Raw genomic sequence first — 22,664 nt, forward strand, 5'->3', positions numbered from 1 at the left:
CAGAGAGTAAAGTTGGGGAAGCCTCAGCCTCAGCTTCTATTTCCATATTAGGAATGACCAGATTTTCCCTGATTGTACTGCAAAATATAACTGCAGTAGCTCATGCTTTGAAGAACATCAATCAGTCTTTACCTGTCAAATTTGACTATCATATTTAATCCCTCTGACTAAACCTTCAATCCTCAGAAGCCAAGGTCTATGCTAACACATGTTTATATATACCATCCTGACCATGTAAAGAGTCTCCCAAATATATTAATCAAGGTGAAATTAACAAATAAAAATGCTAGTCTCTAAAATTTAACCTAAAAATGATTACAAATAACTCAACTGTATAATATTTACCTACATTAAAATCTCTGAGAATTTGATTTCTTATTCTTACTGAATTATAGTGTCCTTAATGGTCATAAGCAACCCATTCCTAAAGTCTTACTGAAATGACATTTGTCAGATTTATTTTCATTTAAATAATATTCAGTTCTAATTAATATAATAAAGTTCTAGTTTAACTAACTACAACATTAAATAAAAGCACAGTGACCAAGGAAATGAAGATCATATAAGAGGTTGGATATAGTGACAGACACTAGTATCCCAGCTTAAGAGGTTAAGGTAGGAGATGTTCAAGTTCAAGTCAGCCTAGGCTCAGGTCAGCTTCAGTAAATAAATAAAACACATCCCCCAACACCCCCACTGAAATCTGGAAGATTTAGTCCTTGACTCTGAGGTTGCCAGCTATATAAGAGTTTCTGTTTAACTTATTTCATTCATTAAAATGCTTATAAATGTGGTTATACATTTTTACTTTCAGAAAATTTGGAATTGGTCAGAAAACATTTTTGCAAGATCCAGTACCTAATGTGGCATTTTCTGATGTAATGTAAGGTTGTCTGACAGAAAAATAAACAAATAAACATTAATAAATGCATAAATAAATATGGATTTTAAAATGAAGAATATAGAGAAAACATCTAGGAGAGTGCAAACACCTAAAACTAGAAGCAGGAATATTTCTGCACATCAGACCTGAAAGGTTATAGATGGAGCCCATTATCAACACACACAGAGAGAAAAAGAGAAACAGACACCAAGAGAGGGAGACATGCCAATCCAACTGACTGACCAAATCTGTGAGTTCACCTAAAGATGAAGAAACCTGTAGTTTGCAACTCAGGAATAAATGCACTTCACTATCTTCTCTCCCTCCGATCTCTGTGGCAGCTCTATATTGACTAAGCCCAACCATATACTAGAGGATGAGGCAGCCAACTATGGATCTAGGATCAGCTTGTTTATCCAACAGTATCACAAATCATGAAATTCAGGCAGAACATTAAAAAAAAAATCACAGAGAAACAGAGGCAGTTGAAAAACAGCAGTTAACAGTCCCAAGCCCCTGCCTGGATCCTTAGGGAGATGGGAAAACAGAAGGAAAATTACAAATAAGTCAAATGTCCCTGGTGCCAGGCTAACAACTCTAGTTGGAGGGTAAGCACATACCTCCTACAGCTCTTAAACCCTACATGGGGATCTGGGGAAGCAGTCACTGCTCTGGTGCAGAAGGTTAGTTTGTCTCGGTGAAGAAATGCATTCTGTCACTCCCCAGAGCACAGAGATCTATAGCAAGACTCCACTTTGATGGCTACACAGGATAATTATGCCTTAGGGAAGCTTGGGATACCCTGTCTAAAGTGTCTTTTGGAGAATTGCCATGTGTAGCGGTTGTGGAGAGAAAGGCCTTTAAGCAGTGAGTAGTTTCACAAGTAAAGGTCTCAGTGGTCAGAGTCCCAGTTCCCTGGTGAGGAGTGAGTCCTATCATCTGAGGGTCATGGCAGGAATAGAGGCTAAGGCTGTTGTGGTCTTCAGCCCCTGCCTCCTGGCTTCCAGGAGAGTGTGAGGGCATCCAGTTCACCACTCTGCATCATATGATGTCCATAGCTGCCTCCTTGCCATGGGGAGAATCTGAAAGCAATGCGAGCCACCTCTGGGAAACTGTAATTTGGTGTGTGTTGACAGCTGGGACTGAGGACCTTGAGTTCAGAACCTCCAAATCATATGATTTCCACAAACTTCTCCCCACTTCCCCATAGCAAGTTCAACTGCTGGGCAAGATCTGAAAAGACTGAGATTTACAGCCAGGAATTGCATTTTGGTGTGGTATTCGCTATAGGCCAGACTGAAGGCTCTAAGAAAAACCCTTCCAAGTTACATTCTTTATACATACTTCTCCCCCTACATGGAGGTAAACCTCTGGGCAGAGTCTGATAGCACCTAGACCAGCATGTAGCATGCTTAGGTTCCTCAGTTCTCCCCCACCAATACAAAAAGTTAATACTCTGTTTTTCCCACTCCCCAATGTATTCAGAGGTCAGCTGCCCTTTGGGGCACAGACTAGGGTGCTTGTGGATATTCTTTCCAGCCAATGGGCTGTAAAGCTCCCTGCATCAGCTCCCAGCACACTTCTCTCATGAAGGTAGCCTATCAATTGTTCTACAGGAGACTCCTGCCAGTTTTCCACCACCTGAATAGATCTAAGTATATGGATGAATGCTTAGTGACTGAGCCATATCCCCAGTCCAATAGTAACAAATGTTAATGCAGGCCTGCCACTGAAGGTCCTGACTGAACATTAAGAATATTTCTATTGAAATACTACAGACAAGTAAAAATTCTACCAAAGATATGGCCTTGTATGTGTAAATCCCAGTAAAGTATCACAAGACATGTGAAAGAACAAGGCAACATGACTTCTCTAATGCTCAACAATTCCACAGAAGCAAACACTAATGACAGTGAAGTGGATGAAATTTGAGATAAAGAATTCAAGAAATCATATAGAAAAGATAGATGAAAGAGGACACAAACAAATGCCTAAATGAATTCCAAGAAAACTTAATGAAGAGCTAAATGAAATTAAAAGCACAATGTAGGATATGAAAGAGGAGTTCATTAAAGATTCAAAAATTTTGAAAAAAATATTATTTGAAACTGAAAATGGAAAACTCAAGAAGCCAAGTTAAGAAATAATAATCAGTTGAAAACCTCTCCACCAGTCCAGATCAATTTTTAGAAAGAATATCATGGCTTAAAGATAGGCAAATGTAGTAAAATATTCAGATAAAAATGAAAAGAAAACTAAATAGAAGAAAATGCAAGACTTTTGAAACAGTGTTAGCAAAACCTATGAATTCAGGCATAGAAAAATGGAAGGAGATATAAACTAAAAGCATTTTAAAATATAATCAATAAAATAATAGCAGAAAACTCTCCAAATCTTGAAAAGGAGATGGCCACCAGATGCAAGAAACTTTTAGGATTCCAAATAGACAAGACCAGCAAGGGGGGAACACTAATGATCAGGGCAAGAAATAACAAAATAAAATGAAAAATATAAAGAATGAATGAAACCAAAATTTTGTTCTTTGAAAATATGAACCATCATCAAATCCTTAGCCATACTAACCAACAGAAAGAGGAAGAACATTACAATGCTAAATAAGAAGTGGAAAAAGGATATCAAAAACTAATACCAATGAATCTCAAACGATGGTTAGAGAATACTTAGAAAATTTCTATCCTAATAACATAGGATTTAGAAATCAATAAAGTAGTATAGTCACTATGCAAGTAAGTATATCAGTTCTCCAGGAAAACTAAAAATAGAACTACTGTATGACCCTGCCATATCACTCATAATACCTCAGCGATCAATAGTGATCACTTGTAACTCCTCCTTATTATTTTTTGATTGTCACAACAGGTAAGTTATAGAATCAACCTAGATGTTCACTGATAGATGAATGGGTACAGAAAATGTCACTAATACACATAATGGACTATTAGCCTTAAGAAAAAGGAAAATATGTTGTTTGCATTAAAAATGTATGGAACTTGACATCATCCTATTAGCAAAATAGGCCAGATTCAGGGAAACAAATATCACAGGTTGTCTCTCACATTCATAATCTAGATCAATAAATACAAATGAACCAAAAATTTATCTCAATGGCAGTCTAATTAGGGGGTGAGTTGAGGAACAGCGAGGTGGGGGATAGGAACAGAGACCTAAATATGCTCACAAGTGTCATTTCAGGCCAATAACTGACTCTCTACTAACAATCCTGCCTTTAGTTGTACAAGTTCCCTATTGTCCTGTCTCTTACTCCCACGACCCCATATGAAGAAAGTCAAACGCATCTTTACTGGTCTAGGCAAGACCATCATGCTTCTCTCCTTGTCTTACCATGCAGATGTCATATCCACCTGCGGCACATCAGGAAATAAGCAGCCCCAGGGCAACCACCCAGCTCACAGCCATGCACAGCATCTATGTCCAGAACCAGGGCTATGGGGCTTTCCTTTAAAGCTCATCCTTTCCCCCTATCTGTAGGAATGGGGCTTTTAAAAGAGCAGCTCATCCTGTTCTTACTTCACCTGGGGGAAAAAATCACTAAAACTTTACTTTCTTTTCTCCAAAAATCCCTGCTGTCATTATTTAACTGACATTAATTCAGGGGCCAAATTTCTAGAATCAGAAAACTTTGAGGTCCATTTCATTTAGGGTACAATTTTACTCCAATAATTTCTTGGGTTTTTTTTGTTTTTGTTTTTGTTTTTGGTCTCTGAATGGTCTATTGCTGGAAGTGTCACATTAAAATATACAATTATTGGTCTTAGAATTGCCTTTCTCCTTAGGTCTTTTAATATTTTATTTGTCTAATTGAGTGCTCTGATATTAGTTGCATGCATATTTTAAAATGACATTTCCTCTGGTTGACTTGATCCCTTTATCATCATATGATGATCTGTCTTGTCTCTGTAAGTGACTTCTTATTTAAAATACCTTTTGTCTGATATTAATGTGTCTACTTCTGCCTTCTTTTGGCTCCCATTCACATGGAATATCTTATTTCGTCTCATTGCTTCCAGTCCACATGTGTCCTTAGAAATGAAATGAGTTTCTTGCAAGCAGCAAACAGTTGGGATTTTGATTTTTGTTAGACAATTTACTAAAATATGAAATGTTAATATTTAAAGCATTTTCTTTTTATACGTCATTTTAAAACATAAAAAGTTTTAATTGATTATGGAAAGTATCACAGGCTGTCATTGAGTTCTATGTAGTGAACACATAGAAACAAGACAATAACAGGCAGCATAATATAATATGAGATGTAGCTACAGTAAAATGCCAGTCAACAACTATATCTATCATGTGCAGGCTGATAGATGTGAAAAATCATTATATGACCAGTGGTATAATAGGAAGGGATACAGTAGTAAGGATACTAATATAATTAGTAAATAACAGTTTACATTCACTAAATACCAGCTGTATGTCCAACACTATTTTAAGAAAATTTTAAATACTATCATCTAATCTTTATAACATTATGAGAGTGATATCATCATTATCATTACTTTTCTATTTTAATGGTGTATAAATAAATGAAATCCTGATCCTGGGCCAATAGTTGGCAGACATAAGTGCTGAGCACAGTTCACAATTCAATCCTCTCCATTGCTTTCTGCAAAAACAATCATTTTACCACAGGAATCACTAAGTTATCATAAGGTGTGACCATTATTCCAAGGTACTATAATGGTCACCTGTATAAAATAAGGTAAATAGCATCTAGACCCTTTCTATGCCTAAGAATTTGTAAAGTTTATAGATCTGCTATCAGCATGATGGATTAAAAAAAGCATAGCTCCCACAGGACACTCCTAAAATCAATGCCTAGAGGAAAGATGAAATGCAGTCCTTTCCCACTGCCACACTGAGCAGCAGGAAGGCTTAAGCATGGGCTTAAGAGAGGCATCAGTTCAATTGTAACATCATCTTTAAAACTCATTGGTGCTACAGAGTATTGCTGAGAAGCAAGGGAGAGGAGACCACATCCAAACAAGGAGGTTGGGACAGGTCAGCCCAGTGCTTGGACCCTGGAGACACACTCTCCAGAAAAACCTCAGGTTACACTTGAGAGCCACTGTGTCCCTCAGGGCAAATCCAGAGGAGTTGCCATAAATCTCAGTAATTACTCTGACTCTGACCTTGGATGAGGACTAAGGAAACTCATATTTCAGAGGGCCTTATAACTTGTTGACTAATTCCCAGCTGTCTCTACTAAGACTCATCCAGCTTCCTTAAGGAGGAACTAGACTTTTCCCCCTCAGGTTCCTTCCAGGAAAACTCCCTCCTTCCTGCCTCAGAGCTTGAGGCCTCCTGTTTCCAAATCACGCCATTCCTGCCTTCTCCACCACAGTCACAGAGCTCCAGGATGCTTCCTCCTGGCCTGTCTGGTCCCCAGAAAGAATGCTAGCAGGTGCTAGACCACTGCCTGCCATCTCACATGTGGACAAAGATTGAAAGTCACAGAATCCAGGAAGATTTTTGACACCATGTGAACTGACTCCTCAAGTGGGGCTGTAGATGTTGGAAACAGTTTTATGACCCTGCCATTCCCTCCCTTGACCACTGGAAGCTTCATGAGGTGAGTAGAATTGCTTTGTCGTGTTAGCAGATGTTGTTTCTCCAGTGAAATGAACTGATAGTCATACAGAGAGATGGCAGTAAAGCTAGGATACAGATGTCTACTTGATTCCAGATCCTAAGTCGTCAAGACACAATGAATAGGAGGAAGGGTGAGATACTACCACCTTGTGCACACTCCTCCTGGGGTTCTTGTCCACAACACAGGCAGGGAAGGCAGCTGGGACTAGTTCACCTCAGTCCTCAGATGTATCGGTCCCCTGAGGTAAACTCTGAGTGTGTTGTAGGCATGGACATTCACTAACACACACGGCCTTAGGAGAGGGCTACAGAGTATGGACAGAGTAGTGATGGGTTACCTGTTCACAAATTGTGATGGGAAAGTTGTTCACTCAAAAAAAAAAGTGTGTGTGTGTGTGTGTGTGCGTGCGTATGCCAGTCCTGTTGCTTGAGCTCAAGGCCTGGGCACTGTCCCTGAGCTTATTTAGCTCAAGGTTATCACTACTACTTGAGCCACAGCTTCATTTCTGGCTTTTTTAGGGAGTAATTTATTGAAGATAAGAGTCTCACAGACTTTCCTGCCTGGGCTGGATTTACAGCCTCCTTAGTAGCTAGGATTACAGCATAAGCCAAAGGCACCCAGGTAAAAGTAACAAGTTTTTTTTGCCCTTCCTTCTGTGTTTTGGCTCCTTTGTTTTTAATGTCCATTTATTTTAATAATTCTTATGAATGCTGATAACTAATCCCTTCTTATATCCTTTTCATAAAATGTTTTACAGTAGTTAAATTTTAGCATATTTTTCTTCAGTCATGTGCTTTGTGCCTTGATTTAAGTCAATTTCCACCTGATACCACATACACATAGTCTTTTTTTTTTTTAAGATTTACATGCTACAATTAATTCTTTGGGAATTATTTTCTATATTTTTTTATTGATGTTCCCTTGGTCATTAGTAAGGTTCAACATATTTTCATATGTACATTTTTATGTCCTTAACAAATTTCTCCTTTCTTTTTATAATTTCTTCTTTCTTTGCTAGAGGGACTTTTTCTTCATATTGATTTGCCAATACTCCTTTTAGCACTTTCATTGGCATATATTACTTGAGCAACATTTTTTTTTGTGATATCTCCATATATACGATGTTCCCTGGCTAGATACACCCCCTCTGTAACTGTCCTGTAAGTATCAACAGGTTTCATTGTTCTCTTTTCATATATGTACATAAAATACTTTGACCATATTTACCTTCCTCCAACCCCTTTGTTCACCTTCCCTTCTCCTGTTGAGATCTACTCCCTCACAGAGCCCTTTTACATTCCTAACGTTCATTTTTGTGAATACTAATTGTACAAAGTGATCTTACCATAATATTCCATACATATTATATTTTAATTTGATTTTCAGTATTATTTTTATATACAGGTCTCCATCTCTTTCCATGATTATTTGCTATAGTCAGTCCATCCTTTTACCTAGCCATTTCTAAACCAGCCCCCATCATATACTACCTTCTAATAAATGCTTCACCTGATCTGTTTTATAGACTTATTTGTTCTTCTCCCTACCCAAACTCAGTCAACAGTTCATATCTATAATATTTTTATATCTGTTGGAGCAACAGATATCTTTGTTCCTCTTGACTTCTTAGTGACCCACAAGATTTTTTAAATCAGTTTACTAAATTCTAAAAAAAAAAACAAAACTGTGGTGTTTGGATTAGTGTTTCATTAAATGCAGAGATTTATTGGAAGAGAAAAGTTGTTTTTATATTAAAGCTTTCCATTCATATTATTTGTCTCCTCATTTTCTCTTTTGTCCATCAAGGTGTATATAATTTCAACCCAATTTTGGGCTTGTTTTGATAGAATTATTTCTAGAGTTCTCAAATTTTTCAATTGCTATTTTGAATAAGAGTCCTTTTTGTAATTTTTTCTAATTTCATTTTACCTAAGTACAAGAATAGTACTGACTTTTTTTTTTTTTTTTTTTTTTTTGGCCAGTCCTGGGGCTTGGACTCAGGGCCTGAGCACTGTCCCTGGCTTCCTTTTGCTCAAGGCTAGCACTGTGCCACATGAGCCACAGTGCCACTTCTGGCCATTTTCTGTATATGTGGTGCTGGGGAATCGAACCCAGGGCCTCATGTATATGAGGCAGGCACTCTTGCCACTAGGCCATATCCCCAGCCCCCTGACTTTTTTTTGTTGCCATTTGTGGGGTGAACTCAGGGCCTGGGAAATCTCCCTTAGCTTTTTTGCTCAAGGCTAACGCTCTACCACTTTAAGCCACAGCTCTACTTCCTGTTTTTAGATGTTTAATTGGAGATAAGACTTTGCTGCCTGGACTGGCTTTGATTTCAGCCTCCTGAGTAGCCAGGATTACAGGTGTGAGCCACTGGTTCCTGGCTAGTATTGACTTTTTATGTATTGATTTTACCAAACAACCATACTGAAATCTCTTCACTTATGTAGAGCCCCTTGGGTATCTGTACTCTCTTTCCTTTCCTTTCTAATTACTACATAGCAAAATTCTTCATAGTACTCTGTTCACATAGGAGGATTATTCTAGTGTTGTATACACACCATTAATCTCTGAGCCTTGTGTAGATCTTTGGCCTCCCTGTTCCAATTCTCAACACCTAACAAATCCCTAACTGTAAATTTGATTGCAAATCCCATGGGGTTATATAGCATCTACTGTGGCTTACAATTCTTGCTCCGAGCTTTTCCTTGTGTTTTATACCAAATTAGTCTATATCTCTTTTAAGGTTCATTATGTGTGTTGAGTGGGATTTTTTTACTATCATATTCACCTATAACTTTTATGTTCCTAATAGGAATCAAACTCATCAACATTAGATTTAGTCTGGCATGTAGCCAAGCTGATCTCTGAAATCTTTCTCTTCTCCATTATAGGAACTAGCCCTGCCTGCCAAACCAGGTTACTAACCACCTTAAAACCTAAGCTATTATGGTGCTGAATAAAGAGGGACACCTTAAGAGAATAGACCAAACTGCTTTAGGCTAGAGACAGGGATACTCATTATTAGAGGTGTTAAAAAATTATATCTATGTCCCCAACACCTAGCATATAATTCACATAGGTATTTGGGAAACAATGAAAAGCTGGTGATTGAAATAATCACAGAATTACTTAACTTTTAAGTAGAAAGTACTTTGGAGAAATTAGTGAATTACAAATTCTACCTCAGACCGCTGTAACAAATTGATGACAGAGCATAAAATGACTTAAACATTAAGTTACATTTTTCTCTCCTGTGTAACAGGGCAGCTCTCTTAGATGCAAAAAACTAGGGATTCAGACCCATCCACCATGTCACTCAATCAACCCATTCAGCTTCCTGAATATTTGAGCATAGTGAAAAAAGCCCAGAACAGGAATGTGTAAGAGGATGGGCTAGAACTCAGTCATGTGACCACAGCTCCCTGAAAGGACATCTAGGAAGTGTGCTCTAATTGAGTGTCCGAGAAATAGAAGAAAACATGGAGTTCAGCAAACAGCTAGTCGTGTCTGCCATATTTAGTACATTTTAAAGCACAGCATGGATCCAGGAACTGAGAATTCTGGTGACCCACTTACGCAAACATTATAACTGTTCGTCATTGAAGGTATGTGAGTTAAATGTGAGCAGTATGATAGTAAACAGAAACTTATTGTTCTAAAGGAAGAAGCAACAAGAATTAATGTGCCAGCAAGACACAAATTAAGTGATTATGCTTGCAAGCATTCCACAGATGGGAAATCAACGAGAATTCCACTCAAGAAATATTGAGCACAAACTGATTGGCTCATGAAATGAGCCACTACAGTAATCATTATTCAGGAGTTGAAAAGAAACCATCTATCACTTCTCTCTCCGCAAATCTTACAGTCTGGAGCTGGATGTGCAGTGTGTGGAATTTGCCAGGCCATGTTGGCAGGATGCCTAGATATGAAGTTATGGGGAAAAGAGATCAAGCCTCCAGAAACAGACCTTCCATGAGCAAGTGTAGCAACTGTGAAGTTATACAAGTCCCCTAAAGAATTCACTAAGAACAGGAAGAGAAGACTGAGAGAAAGACCTATGGTTATGTGTATCTGAGATTTTGTCAAAAGGATAAAGCCTATCAGTAATATTAATATTTCACAAAAAGGAGACTAAGGAGAAAATTCAGCAGGATGATTATAGTAGTCCCTAAATCCAATGTTCTTATAAATAAATTACACTATCCCAGTGCTGTTGGAAACACCTAGCTTCACTGTCGTGTGCTACTTTCTGGGATCACTCCATGTTGGGTCAATGAAACAATTCAAATTTCTAAATTGATCTTTCAACCAAGATGTTCTGTACTCAAAGACTTTGTCAATGACCCCAAAATGATGTCTTTTTCTTTACATGCACACTAAAAATAGTGTGTGAGGAATGATCACCTAGGAAATTGTAAGATCCTTGAAGGCAGAGAATGACTTCTATGTAGAATGAATGGGTGAAACTATATTAATGACATGGTTGTGATTTCTCCACAAGGCTCAGAAAAGGTGTCAGCAAATGGAGCATGAGCTTTCTTACAAAGGATTGATCTGAGTTGTTTAATGGTGTTGGTGATTGGGGAGGTTGAACATCATTCACTGGCATGACCTCCTACTCTTAGATGTGACCCTTCATGTGTGAATGAGAAATTCCCTCCAAATGATGGCATACCAATGAATTTTATGAACTAGGTTAAAAATGCAGATGCTGATAACCTGAGCCAACCATAGTGGACATGGAAGGTTATAATACTTAGTAACTGAACTAATAATTCTAGCTTCCTTTCCCCTTTCATGCTGAAGAAGCCATGAGAGAAGAAAACCAGTCTGCTACCACAGATTTCATCCTCCTGGGAGTGACAGGACAGCAGGAACAGGAAGACATCTTCTTCATCCTCTTCCTCTTCATTTACCCCATCACACTGGTTGGAAACATGCTCATCATCCTGGCCATTGTCTCTGATGTTCATCTCCATAACCCCATGTACTTTTTCCTAGCCAACCTCTCTCTTGTTGACATCTTCTTCTCATCTGTCACCATCCCCAAGACGCTGGCCAACCATTTCTTGGGGAGTAAAGAAATTTCTTTTGGGGGATGCTTGACACAGATGTATTTTATGATCGCCTTGGGTAACACAGACAGCTATATCCTAGCTGCAATGGCAATAGATCGAGCTGTGGCTATAAGCCGCCCTCTTCATTACACAATGATTATGAGACCCCATTCTTGTGTCCTGATGGTTGTTGGGTCTTGGATAGTTGGAAATGCAAATGCTCTTCCCCACACTCTACTCACATCTGGTTTATCATTCTGTGGCAACAAGGAAGTGGCCAACTTCTACTGTGACATTACCCCTTTGCTCAAGCTGTCCTGCTCTGACATCCACTTTAATGTGAAGATGATGTACCTTGGGGTTGGCATTTTCTCTGTGCCATTGCTGTGCATCATTATCTCCTATGTCCGGGTCTTTGCCACTGTCTTGCGGGTTCCATCCACTAAGGGCATACTCAAAGCCTTCTCCACCTGTGGCTCCCACCTCACTGTGGTTTCTTTGTATTATGGGACAGTCATGGGCATGTATTTCCGACCTCTGACCAGTTACAGCTTGAAGGATGCAATAATTACTGTGATGTACATGGCTGTGACCCCAATGTTAAATCCTTTCATCTACAGTCTGAGAAACCGGGACATGAAGGCAGCTCTGGGGAAACTCTTCAACAGAAGTTCTTCATCCCCACAGTGAGATCTACTACAAGAAACTGCCTCTCATCTCTGCTGCGTAAAATTTCTTTTTTAGGAAATCTGTTGGTCTGATACAACAACTTATTGGAATTATCCCTTCAGACACACTTCTGCTCTGTCAGCAAGATTGCAAGGTGTTAGGTTCATGTCCTACCTATGTTCACAACTTGTGAAGATAGGAAAGTCAGAGGCTCAGGTTCCACATGTGTGTATGAGGGAGGACAATGTCTGCCCCACTTGTGACAGGTTGTGGCCATACTTCCAATAGGAAAAATTAGTGTGCATGTCAATTTTTTTAACTCAGTGCCTCACACTTGAAAAGGAAGTGTTTGTTACTTGAACCAAGACCCCGGCCCATTTTATTTGAGTTTTCAATAGGGTCTTGCTCTTTTCCCCTGGGATATGTCTTGGACCACAATCCTCTTGCCTTCTCCCATATATCGTGTGTCACAACTAAGAACCATTGTGACCTGATTCTTCTCTGTGACAGGATCTTGCTAATATCTAGCTCAACTGGCCTTTAGCCATACACATTTTATCTCTATCTCCCACATAGCTGCTATTTTAGAAAAATGCAGCCACATACATCTATATGTCAATTTTTATTTGAAATGATGGATAATGTTCCCTACTGGGCTGATAAGCTTCAGAGGGAAAGAAATGGCTAAACACATGACTACACTCACAACATTCATCATGTAAAACACACCCTTTAAAAATGTTGAGAGAGGGGGGCTGGGGATATGGCCTAGTGGCAAGAATGCCTGCCTCGTATACATGAGGCCCTGGGTTCAGTTCCCCAGCACCACATATACAGAAAACGGCCAGAAGTGGTGCTGTTGCTCAAGTGGCAGAGTGCTAGCCTTGAGCAAAAAGAAGCCAGGGACAGTGCTCAGGCCCTGAGTCCAAGACCCTGGCCAAAAAAAAAAAAAAAAAAAAAAAATGTTGAGGGAGATGAATAAATGAATGAAAGTATTAGACTGTAAAATATAGTAGAAAATAATCACATACAATCTGAGTAGTCATTGTGCTTTTTCCATAAATAACCAAATTTTAAGACCTCATTGCAGCTTTGAGTTTTCAACTGCCTTTTCTTTCCTTTGGCTTGAGCCAGAGGTCATTCCTAAATGCCTGTACATGGTTGGACCTGATTAAGGTACGATAACCATTTTTTTCAAAGTAGAAAATTTTATATAATAAAACTGACAGGCCAGATGCCAGTGGCTCACACTTAAAATCCTAGCTACTCTGGAGGCTGAGATCTGAGGATTGTGGTTCTAAGCCAGCTCAGGCAGAAAAGTTCCTGTGAGGCTCTTATGTTCAATAACCACCCCCCCTCCCAAAACAAAAGCCTTGAGCACAAAGAGGCTTGGGGACAGCACCCGGGCCCTGAGTTCAAGCTTTAGGACTGGCAAACAAGAACAAAAACTGACAGGACATTTACACACACATGCAATTAAGTTTTACTTTAGAAATGTAAAACGTGCATACAAATTGAGCTCAAAAATGAAAACTGGCCATTATTCATTTAAAATACTCTCTAATAGGAGAGACAAACAAATAAAATTGTGTAGACTTTCATGGACCCCCATCTTGAAAAATTACCTAGATAAAATGTCTTTATTCTCCCCATCATTTGATGAGTCCCTCACTCAGTTTGTATTCATTTGTAATCAAACCGTCTTTAAATGAAGATCATTGTGATGTTTCCTACTCTAGGTGATTTATGATCCCTGAAGTTAGTAAAACGTGAACCCACTTTTTAGGAGGGCAAAAGGAGGGGCACAGAAAGGGAAGTAGGGAGGAAGGGTGAATAAGTGCAATCATGGTATTCAGTACACAGTGTGTGGAAAATAAACCATGTAACTTGTGGGCAGGGATGGGAGGGGGAAACTGAGTTAAATGAAGGAAGAGTGACATTGTCCGGAAGAAGAAATGTGCTCATTACCTGACTTACAAAGTGGCAATCCCTCTGTATAACACTTTAATAATAATAATGAAATTATATATTTTTTAAATGTAAGCCCATTCATCCTCCAACATCCATGGACAAATTCCTGATCATGAGAATTAACTACAGAAGATTTAAATAATACATTTTCCTGGTAAAAAGAAAAAAATTAGAACAATTTGTACACTGTCAAAATATATACTCAATCTTTAAATGTTAACCTGATTGCAAATATAAGGTTGTTGACAATTGTCAATGTTATGAATACTTTGAAATTTTTCAATAATTTTCTAAGTGGAATGAAGTCATAGACAGTCAGGTTTCTCGGTGGGAATTTAATGACCTGCTGTAGTCGAAGTCAGGAGCCATGTAATCACAGCCTCTTTCTCACAGAATCATGCTGCAGAAACAGGGCCACAGTATTTCAAGTGCTCTTTTATTTCCTTCATGGATCGCTGTTTGAACGTGTTGCTTTGTTTCAGATGATAATTAAATAATTGGATTTATTAAAATCTTTATCACCTTACAATGTAGCGAACCTTGGTTACTGTCATTTTAGTAAGAATATGGGAAGTCTTCACATCTTTAGAAGCAAAATATTTTCACCGGGCATGGGTAGTAATTGTTGGTAATCACAGCCAATTGGGAGATGTAGATCAGGAAGATTGACACCAGAGCCCAATCCATAAAAAAGTTACAAGGGGAACTAAACAGACAAGACAGGCATGATAGGACACACCTGGAATCCTAGCTACATTAGAGGCGTTCATAGGAAGAACACTGTCCGTGGTCATCCCAGATAAAAGCCTGAAACATCTGAAAAATAAATACAGCAACCCATGCATCGCATAGCTCACACCCAGAATCTTAGTCACTGAGGAGTGGTAGTGGTTTACTTTGAGGCCGAAAAACCTTCACAAGGCTTCATTTCAACAAGAGTCTTGGCATGATGACATATGCATGACATCCCACCTATGGGGGAAGAATAAATAGGATCAAGGCCCAGGCCATGGTCAGGCATAAATGCAAGATACTATTTTTAAAAATTGTTTTAATATCACAAAGGGCTGATGATGTAGCTCCAGTACAAGAGCAATCGATCCACCAGCCCAAGCACATGATTTTAAATACATGTAATACTGAGAGAGAGAGAGAGAGAGAGAGAGAGAGAGAGAGAGAAAGAAAGAGAGGAGGAGAGGGGAAGAGGGAGAAGGAGGGAGGGAGGGAGGGAGGAGAGTTTAATCAACTAAAATAAGCACAAAAATGCAGGTTTTTTTTAAATTCAGTGTTTTGAAGCATGGGTAAATTGTATATAATTATCCCTAATCATCAGATTACATTTCTGAGACTAATATTTTCTTTCATTTATTTATCTTCCATTAATATTTTTAAGATTCACTTCACAGGTGTGACAGTGTGAATGTACAACCATGTATAAAAACAGCTCCAGCCCACTGAAGATTACAGAAGAGTCAAATAAAACTTGACCTGAAATGTTATAGACCTGAAAGCACGAGCAACTGCAGGCACACGTGAAGACATTGGCAGGACAAATAAAATCATTTCCAGTATGAGGGTGAAGGAGACATAACCCTTACTTTCCATCTTTATTCTGAAGGACAGAAACATAAACATGAATTCAATGCTGTCACTATCACAAAAGAGCAAAAATGAGTTGGAAGGGATAATTTAAACAAACTGGCTGATCTGAATATTATACTATTTCTGAACACAATGAATTTCAGACTGGAAAGATAAAGGCAACACCTGAAAGAAGGTAACATTGGACATGAATCTGTAAGTGCTTCTAGCATCCAGGGTGTGACCTCACAACAGAGATAAGAACTTCTGTTCAAGAGTTTCCCCAGGGCAGCCTTCATGTCCTGGTTTCTCAGACTGTAGATAAAAGGATTTAACATTGGGGTCACAGCCATGTACATCACAGTAATTATTGCATCCTTCAAGCTGTAACTGGTCAGAGGTCGGAAATACATGCCCATGACTATCCCATAATACAAAGAAACCACAGTGAGGTGGGAGCCACAGGTGGAGAAGGCTTTGAGTATGCCCTTAGTGGATGGAACCCGCAAGACAGTGGCAAAGACCCGGGCATAGGAGATAATGATGCACAGCAATGGCACAGAGAAAATGCCAACCCCAAGGTACATCATCTTCACATTAAAGTGGATGTCAGAGCAAGATAACTTGAGCAAAGGGGCAATGTCACAGTAGAATTTGGCCACTTTCTTGTTGCCACAGAATGATAAACTAGCTGTGAGTAGGGTGTGAGGAAATGAATTGATTGCAACAGCCCAAGACCCAACAACCATCAGGACACAAGAACTGGGTCTCATAATTGTGGTGTAATGAAGAGGGCGGCTGATAGCCATTGCAGCCAAGATATAGCTGTCAGTGTTGCCAAAAGATAACATGAAATCCATCTGCATGAAGCACCCCACATAGGAAATGGCTTTATTCCCCAAGAGATGGTTGGTCAACATCTTGGGGATGGTGGCAGATGAGAAGAAAATGTCAACAAGAGAGAGGTTGGCTAGGAAGAAGTACATGGGGTTGTGGAGATGAACGTCAGAGACAATGGCCAGGATGATGAGCATGTTTCCAACCAGTGTGATGGGGTAAATGAAGAGGAAGAGGATGAAGAAAATGTCTTCCTGTTCCTGCTGTCCTGTCACTCCCAGGAGGATGAAATCTGTGGTAGCAGACTGGTTTACTTCTCTCATGGCTCCTTCAGCATGAAAGGGGAAAGGAACCCAGAATTAGTAGTTACTTCCTGTCCTTTCATATCCACCACTGGTAGCTCAAATGATCAGGTGCCTGATTAATTGAGTTCATGAAATCCCAATGGAACCCACTGCTTGGAGGACCCACCTTGGTTAATGGGATTAACCATCATTCACACCTGGACATTCATGTCTAACAGGAGCAACTTGGAAATTGTATATTCTTTTGTTTATCCTCCCCATGGATACTACCGTGCAAATACCTGTGATTTGATCATGTTGTAATTAAGGCTCATATTCTTTGCAGAAAACTCATAAATATGTGAATGCCTCTCACATCCATTCATTCTGATATAAGAGAGTGCCCCTCTCTCAGAGACCTTATGACCTCTTATAACAGCCAAGTGTCCCACAATAGTGCCCCCACACTAGTGCCCCACACTACTGTGTACATACATGAAAATGGAGAGAGAGCATTATGGAGTCTTTGACAATCTATTGAAGTGCAAGGGTCCTTTAGTAGGAAGTTTAATTTGGGAATTAGGAATATTCCCCTTGGTCTGACACAGGACTTCCACAACCCAGGATAGAATAGGTATCTACACGGACACTGGAAGATTCTCAGTCACTGTTGGTCATTGCACTTAGGTTCTACCAAAATAGGCCCAGGGAATTTCCTTCAAAGCTGTCCCATTTGCCAAGTAGATTTTCTCTACCACCTTTACTAGGCTTTCTCCTTTGGAGAATCCTTAGATAGTCATAATCACAATGGTTTCTTCTTCAGTCTTCTCTTCCTGTTCTTATTCTTTAGATGAGTTATTGAATTGCACTTGGCTGTAACTACTGTGAGGTGAATGCCAGCTCTCTTTTCCCTGTGTGTTTAGTCATCCTGACTACCAGCTTGTTCACATTCGGCCATAATTGCAAGATTTTAGAGGAGAAGAAATGTATATATTGTTTATTTTTAATTTTATATGACTATTAGGAAGCAATGCTCATTCTGTGAACCAATTTGTTCTCGCTCATTCTTCCTTGAGTTGAATCCTGGTTTATCTCCTCCAGTCCCTACATGAGGAAGGCATATAAGCACAATCACTTTCCTTGACCCCTGCCTGTACCTTTGATCTTCTTGATTTCTTGTTTTCCTAATAATTATTCTGTATTCTATTTTCACTGTCTCAGTGCTCTATTCTGGGCCATGTAGTTGCAGTGTTTTCATAACTGCTTCACCCCAGTTGCCCCCTTCTTTACTGATGCTGTACTCTATCTAAGACATGCTAAATCCAGCAGAAAGGACTAGCTAGCTTGCCCAGACCCACACTCTTCTCTTTTTCTTGGCCATTCAAAAAGACTACATTTCTCAGGCCCTCTTTCAGTGAATGTGATCATGTGACTGTGTTCTAGTCCATCCACTTATATATTCTAGTTCTGTAATTCCCCCACTGTGTGCAAATATTCAGGAGCCTTGATGGGAGGATGGAGCAACATGGACAGATGAACCTGCTTCCCTGTGTTGTCCTTGCTACAGGAGAACTTCCCACATCAAAAAAAAAACCCACTCACTTGGACTGTTATATAAGAGAAAAGTGATTTTTCAGTCATTACAGTATTACCAACTTATAGTGCTCTGAAATATTGTTAGGTAATTCGGTAAGTGTTCTAAGATTATCACTACTCAAACATAATTCAGGCTATGATTAATTTACTCACCAGTTCTCACTGTTTCTGTAACACCTATGAATTAACACAATAAACACAAGAGGTTTTCAATCAAATTACCTTTATCATATCTCATTATGATGTACTCTCCTATCACTGAATCTAAATCAGTATGGCTAAATCTTTACTATGTCCTCCTCCTTCATACAGAACCATAATATCCCAGATATTAAAACATTCAATAAATCTAGATGGCCTAGAGACTATGTTAGCTCATATGACACAAAAGGGAAATATTTCAGAGCTGGAGCTCTGAAGTCAGAGCCAATGTTGAAAAGTCTCATTACTATGAAAACACATAGGAACTACAGATAAACATAAGTTTTAAAAGACATGAAAACATAATTGCTCTTTAAAAAAAAAAGTGGGTGCTGATAGTTTCTGACTCTAATCCTAGCTACTCAGGAGGCTGAGAGCTGAAGATCATGGTTTGAAGCCATTATTGGCAGGAAAGCATATAACATTCTCATCTCCAATTACCCACCTATAAATCTCTGAGTGGAGCTATGGCTCAGGTGGTAGAGTGCTGACTTTGAGCAAAAAAAGATCAGGGACAGAATCTAGGCTTTGAGTTCAAGTACCATCTCTCTTTCTCTCTCTCCCTCTCTCTCTCACTTCTCTCTCTCTCCCCCTCTCTCTCCCCCTCTCCCTCTCTCTCTCCCAAACACACACACACACACACACACACACACACACACACACACACACACACACATATTTATTGATATACAAGAAAGTGCAAGTACTGGATGGGAATATCCTCTCAATCACTGAACATTGCTATCTGGTGAGTAAGAGGGAGAAAAATAAGATTTGAGGTAGAAACAAAAAATGTAATGTACTTTTTAAAACTAGAACTAAGAATAACTGCTACACTATTATATCCAGAAGGTTGGTTGCGGGAACTTTGACTAATCTTCTAATAATATTATTTAATGGTTCAGTGCTTCTCCTCCAGGTTATTCATTTTTCATTAACCTTTTCTTCTACTCCTGGCAACTCTAGCTGGCTAAGCCCTTTGTTACATCTTGGATAACAGTCCAGTTATGGCACTTTCACACTCCCAGCCAAAAAACAGGGATGACCATGCACTCTTCTCCGTAATGGACAGCCTGTTCATTTTCTCTTCCAGGGTAACTGAGGGAGAGTGGAGAGACCATGCAGCCCGGGTCTGTAATTCACAATACCCAGTTTCTACTGGACTCTTCACATTCCTCAGTCCTTGTCCCCATTATCCATGGAAGATCAACCAAAACTTTGCCATTCTATGCCACTCACCAGGACACCTACAAAAGCACTGCTCCCAATACCCAAATGTCATGTCTCTCTCCTGTGAGAAACTTAACCCATAGAAGAATGTTTCCTCCACACTTTCCAATACACTTAATATACACACACATTACATCTTACACGCTTTCTGCTATGTCTCAAGGAACAAAGTCTGTATGTGCAGTCTGCTCTTGTCTTCAAACTTCTTTTCTCAGATATTTTCCCTATTAATTCTTTCAGTTTTAATGCTTTCCCTTTTCAATATCCATGTCAACACTAGCTCTTTTACATGAAGTGGGCAGAGTGCCTAACCTCTGTTCATTCAGTGTATCATCCTCTGCCTTGTAGTGTCCTAACTTTTCTTTCTTCCTGACCTAGGATTGTTTGTAGGGATGACTGAAATACACACACACACTCACACACACACACACACTCTCACACACACACAATTTGTTGTACCAATCATGATGCTTACACTCAAGACCTGGCCACTGTAACTGAGGTTTTTTTCTTTCTTTTTGTTTAAGGGACTAGTGTTCTAAGACTTGAGCAGTGCTCCACTTCCAACTTTTGGGGTGCTTAATTGGAAATAAGAGTTTCTTGAACTTTCCTACCCAGGTTGGCTTACCTACCCAGGTTGTCTCACCCACCTGAGTAGCTAGGAATAAAGAAGTAAGTCACCAGCACCACACAAGAAATAGATTTTTAATATGCAGATGTGATTATTCTACTATAGTCAAAACCCAATTTGCACATTATAAAGAAAACTTCCCAATCTCCCTCATAGGGAATAATTAGCACAGGTTTAGGCTAGTCACAGCAGAGGATCACAAGAGCCCAATAGCTATACCCTTATGAACACAAAAGATGATAAGTGAAATGAACTCCATGTTATGGAAACAACTGTTATATCACTGTTGTAATTACTTTCAACATGCCATGTGAAACCGTAGCTTCTATTGTTGATGATCCTCTTGTATCCCCTTTCTGTGGTTGTACCTACACTATCTCTGTATCTTATCTGAGTACATTGGAAACCGTGTATACAGGTATTAGAACTAGGAAACTGAAAGGGAATACCAAAATCGAGAGACACAGGGAAAAAAAGACAAATGATTACAAGAGCAATACTTGCAAAACTGTTTAGTGTAAATCTACTGAACAACTCATGGGAGGAAAGGGAAAGGGGGAGTGAGGAGGAGGGAACAAACAGTACAAGAAATGTATCCAAAGCCTAACTATGAAATTGTAACTGCTCTGTATATCAGTTTGACAATAAAATAAATAAATAAATAAATAAATAAATAAGAAAGAAAGAAAACTTCCAGGAACAAAAGTTCAGACAGTGGAGTGGAAAGTAAGGCAAAATTATGTTACTCATATTTTTCAGGGGCTTAGGATAGAAAGCAGGACGGAGAATAGGAAAACATCTGGAAAAGAATTTTGGATTTTGTTTTCTAGAAAGTTTAGACCCAAGTCAAGGATTTCACACTGGAATATTAAGTGACGACTATAACTATAGCATAAGTGAGGTGCACTAACTCCCTGATAGCAGAGGTATTTGTCACTTTGAGGTAAATGCAGGTGTTTGAGCACAATCACTATATGACTAATGAGCAAGGCAACATTTTGACTGCCAGTATCTCCCAATGCTTACCCGAGATCGGTCATGAAAACTAGAGTGCAAAAATGAAAGGAAAAACTGCACCAGAAAAGGGGGAATAGTTGATAAGGCCAATGCAGGAACAAAAGAACCAGGGAAGCAAAAAGAGAGGATTCTGAGCAGAGGGACTTCAAGATGGAGACACACAGTGCCAGACATTACATGTAGCCACTGGGGCATCCAGCACTCATGGGAAAAGACAGAGAGACCCTCATAGCCCAAGGAGAGGAGACAGAGGTGCATGAATGTGAATGCAGGTGGCATAGTGGGTGTCCTGCATGCACGGGATGTCACTGACTCTGTTGGGGTTGACCATTAATATACAACTTCCTAGAAAGAATGTGTGATCTGAGCACCAATGAAATGAAGGTAATAATGCTGTACACAACTTTTCAGAGATCAATAAAGCCAACTGCTTTAATCTTGTTATCCTAGGTCAACAGAAGCAGGGAAAACCTATCTTTTCAGGGCATTCATATTCGTCTGCTGGATCCACAGCTAGTCCCTGACAATGAAATGCTATAGTTCTGTGAAGGACCCACTGCCAGACTCCATGGAATATTAGTGTGTGCAATGCCTTTATAGCTCTGCCTAAGACCATGACTTTCCTTCCCCTCGTGTGTGTGGGTGTGCGCGGCGTGCGCACGTGCGCTCACATCACAGAGCACAGTATTGCTTCAGGATGAAGATGAGCTGAAGATGGGAGGAACCGAGTCACCACCTTCCTCCTCCACTCTGTGTTCATGGACAAGAGCCCTAGGAGGAGCAGGTCAGGGTGGGAGCCTCTCACTCTGCCTTCTGTACACTGCACCTTGAGGACTCTGATGCTGGGATCAGGGAGACCTTTGTGTCCTAGTTTTACTGCCACCTCTCTATGTGACTTTTATCCATTCAGTTTATGAGATAAACCACATCTGATCAAAGACACAATCATTCTACTCACCTCATAGAACATAGTGATGGTCAAGGGAAGGAGCTGCTGAGTGTCACCACTGATGTCTGTTGCCTTCATGAAAACTGTTTCCAACATCTACAGCCCTAGCTGGGGAGT

At 39.6% G+C, this 22,664-nt stretch overlaps 2 protein-coding genes across 2 annotated transcripts; one reads left to right on the forward strand and one right to left on the reverse strand.

The window, feature by feature from the left end:
- Nucleotides 1-11,335: 11,335 nt before the first annotated feature.
- Nucleotides 11,336-12,271, forward strand: LOC125365824 (olfactory receptor 1A1). Its single transcript, XM_048366073.1, has one exon. It carries the CDS (start codon nt 11,336-11,338, stop codon nt 12,269-12,271), a length of 936 nt encoding a protein of 311 aa, XP_048222030.1.
- Nucleotides 12,272-14,977: 2,706 nt separating this feature from the next.
- Nucleotides 14,978-16,962, reverse strand: LOC125365825 (olfactory receptor 1A1-like). The gene is made up of 3 exons (XM_048366075.1): nt 15,989-16,962; nt 15,710-15,833; nt 14,978-15,037 (listed from the first exon to the last, which is right to left on the reverse strand). The coding sequence occupies exons 1-3, from the start codon at nt 16,960-16,962 to the stop codon at nt 14,978-14,980; spliced, it is 1,158 nt and encodes a 385-aa protein (XP_048222032.1).
- Nucleotides 16,963-22,664: the final 5,702 nt, after the last annotated feature.

Source organism: Perognathus longimembris, chromosome 17 (assembly GCF_023159225.1).
Source record: "Perognathus longimembris pacificus isolate PPM17 chromosome 17, ASM2315922v1, whole genome shotgun sequence".
NCBI lineage: Eukaryota > Metazoa > Chordata > Mammalia > Rodentia > Heteromyidae > Perognathus > Perognathus longimembris.

Bases quoted from the DNA above. Each gene is read 5' to 3' on its own strand.
- LOC125365824 (XM_048366073.1), top strand. From the start codon at position 11,336: ATGAGAGAAGAAAACCAGTCTGCTACCACAGATTTCATCCTCCTGGGA.
- LOC125365825 (XM_048366075.1), bottom strand. From the start codon at position 16,962: ATGAGAGAAGTAAACCAGTCTGCTACCACAGATTTCATCCTCCTGGGA. The intron at 15,834-15,988 runs GTGTTGCCTTTA...TCTGTCCTTCAG, and splicing joins CCAATGTTACCTTCTTTCAG to AATAAAGATGGAAAGTAAGG. The intron at 15,038-15,709 runs GTCAAGTTTTAT...TTTATTTTTCAG, and splicing joins TCAGGTCTATAACATTTCAG to ATGTTTCAGGCTTTTATCTG.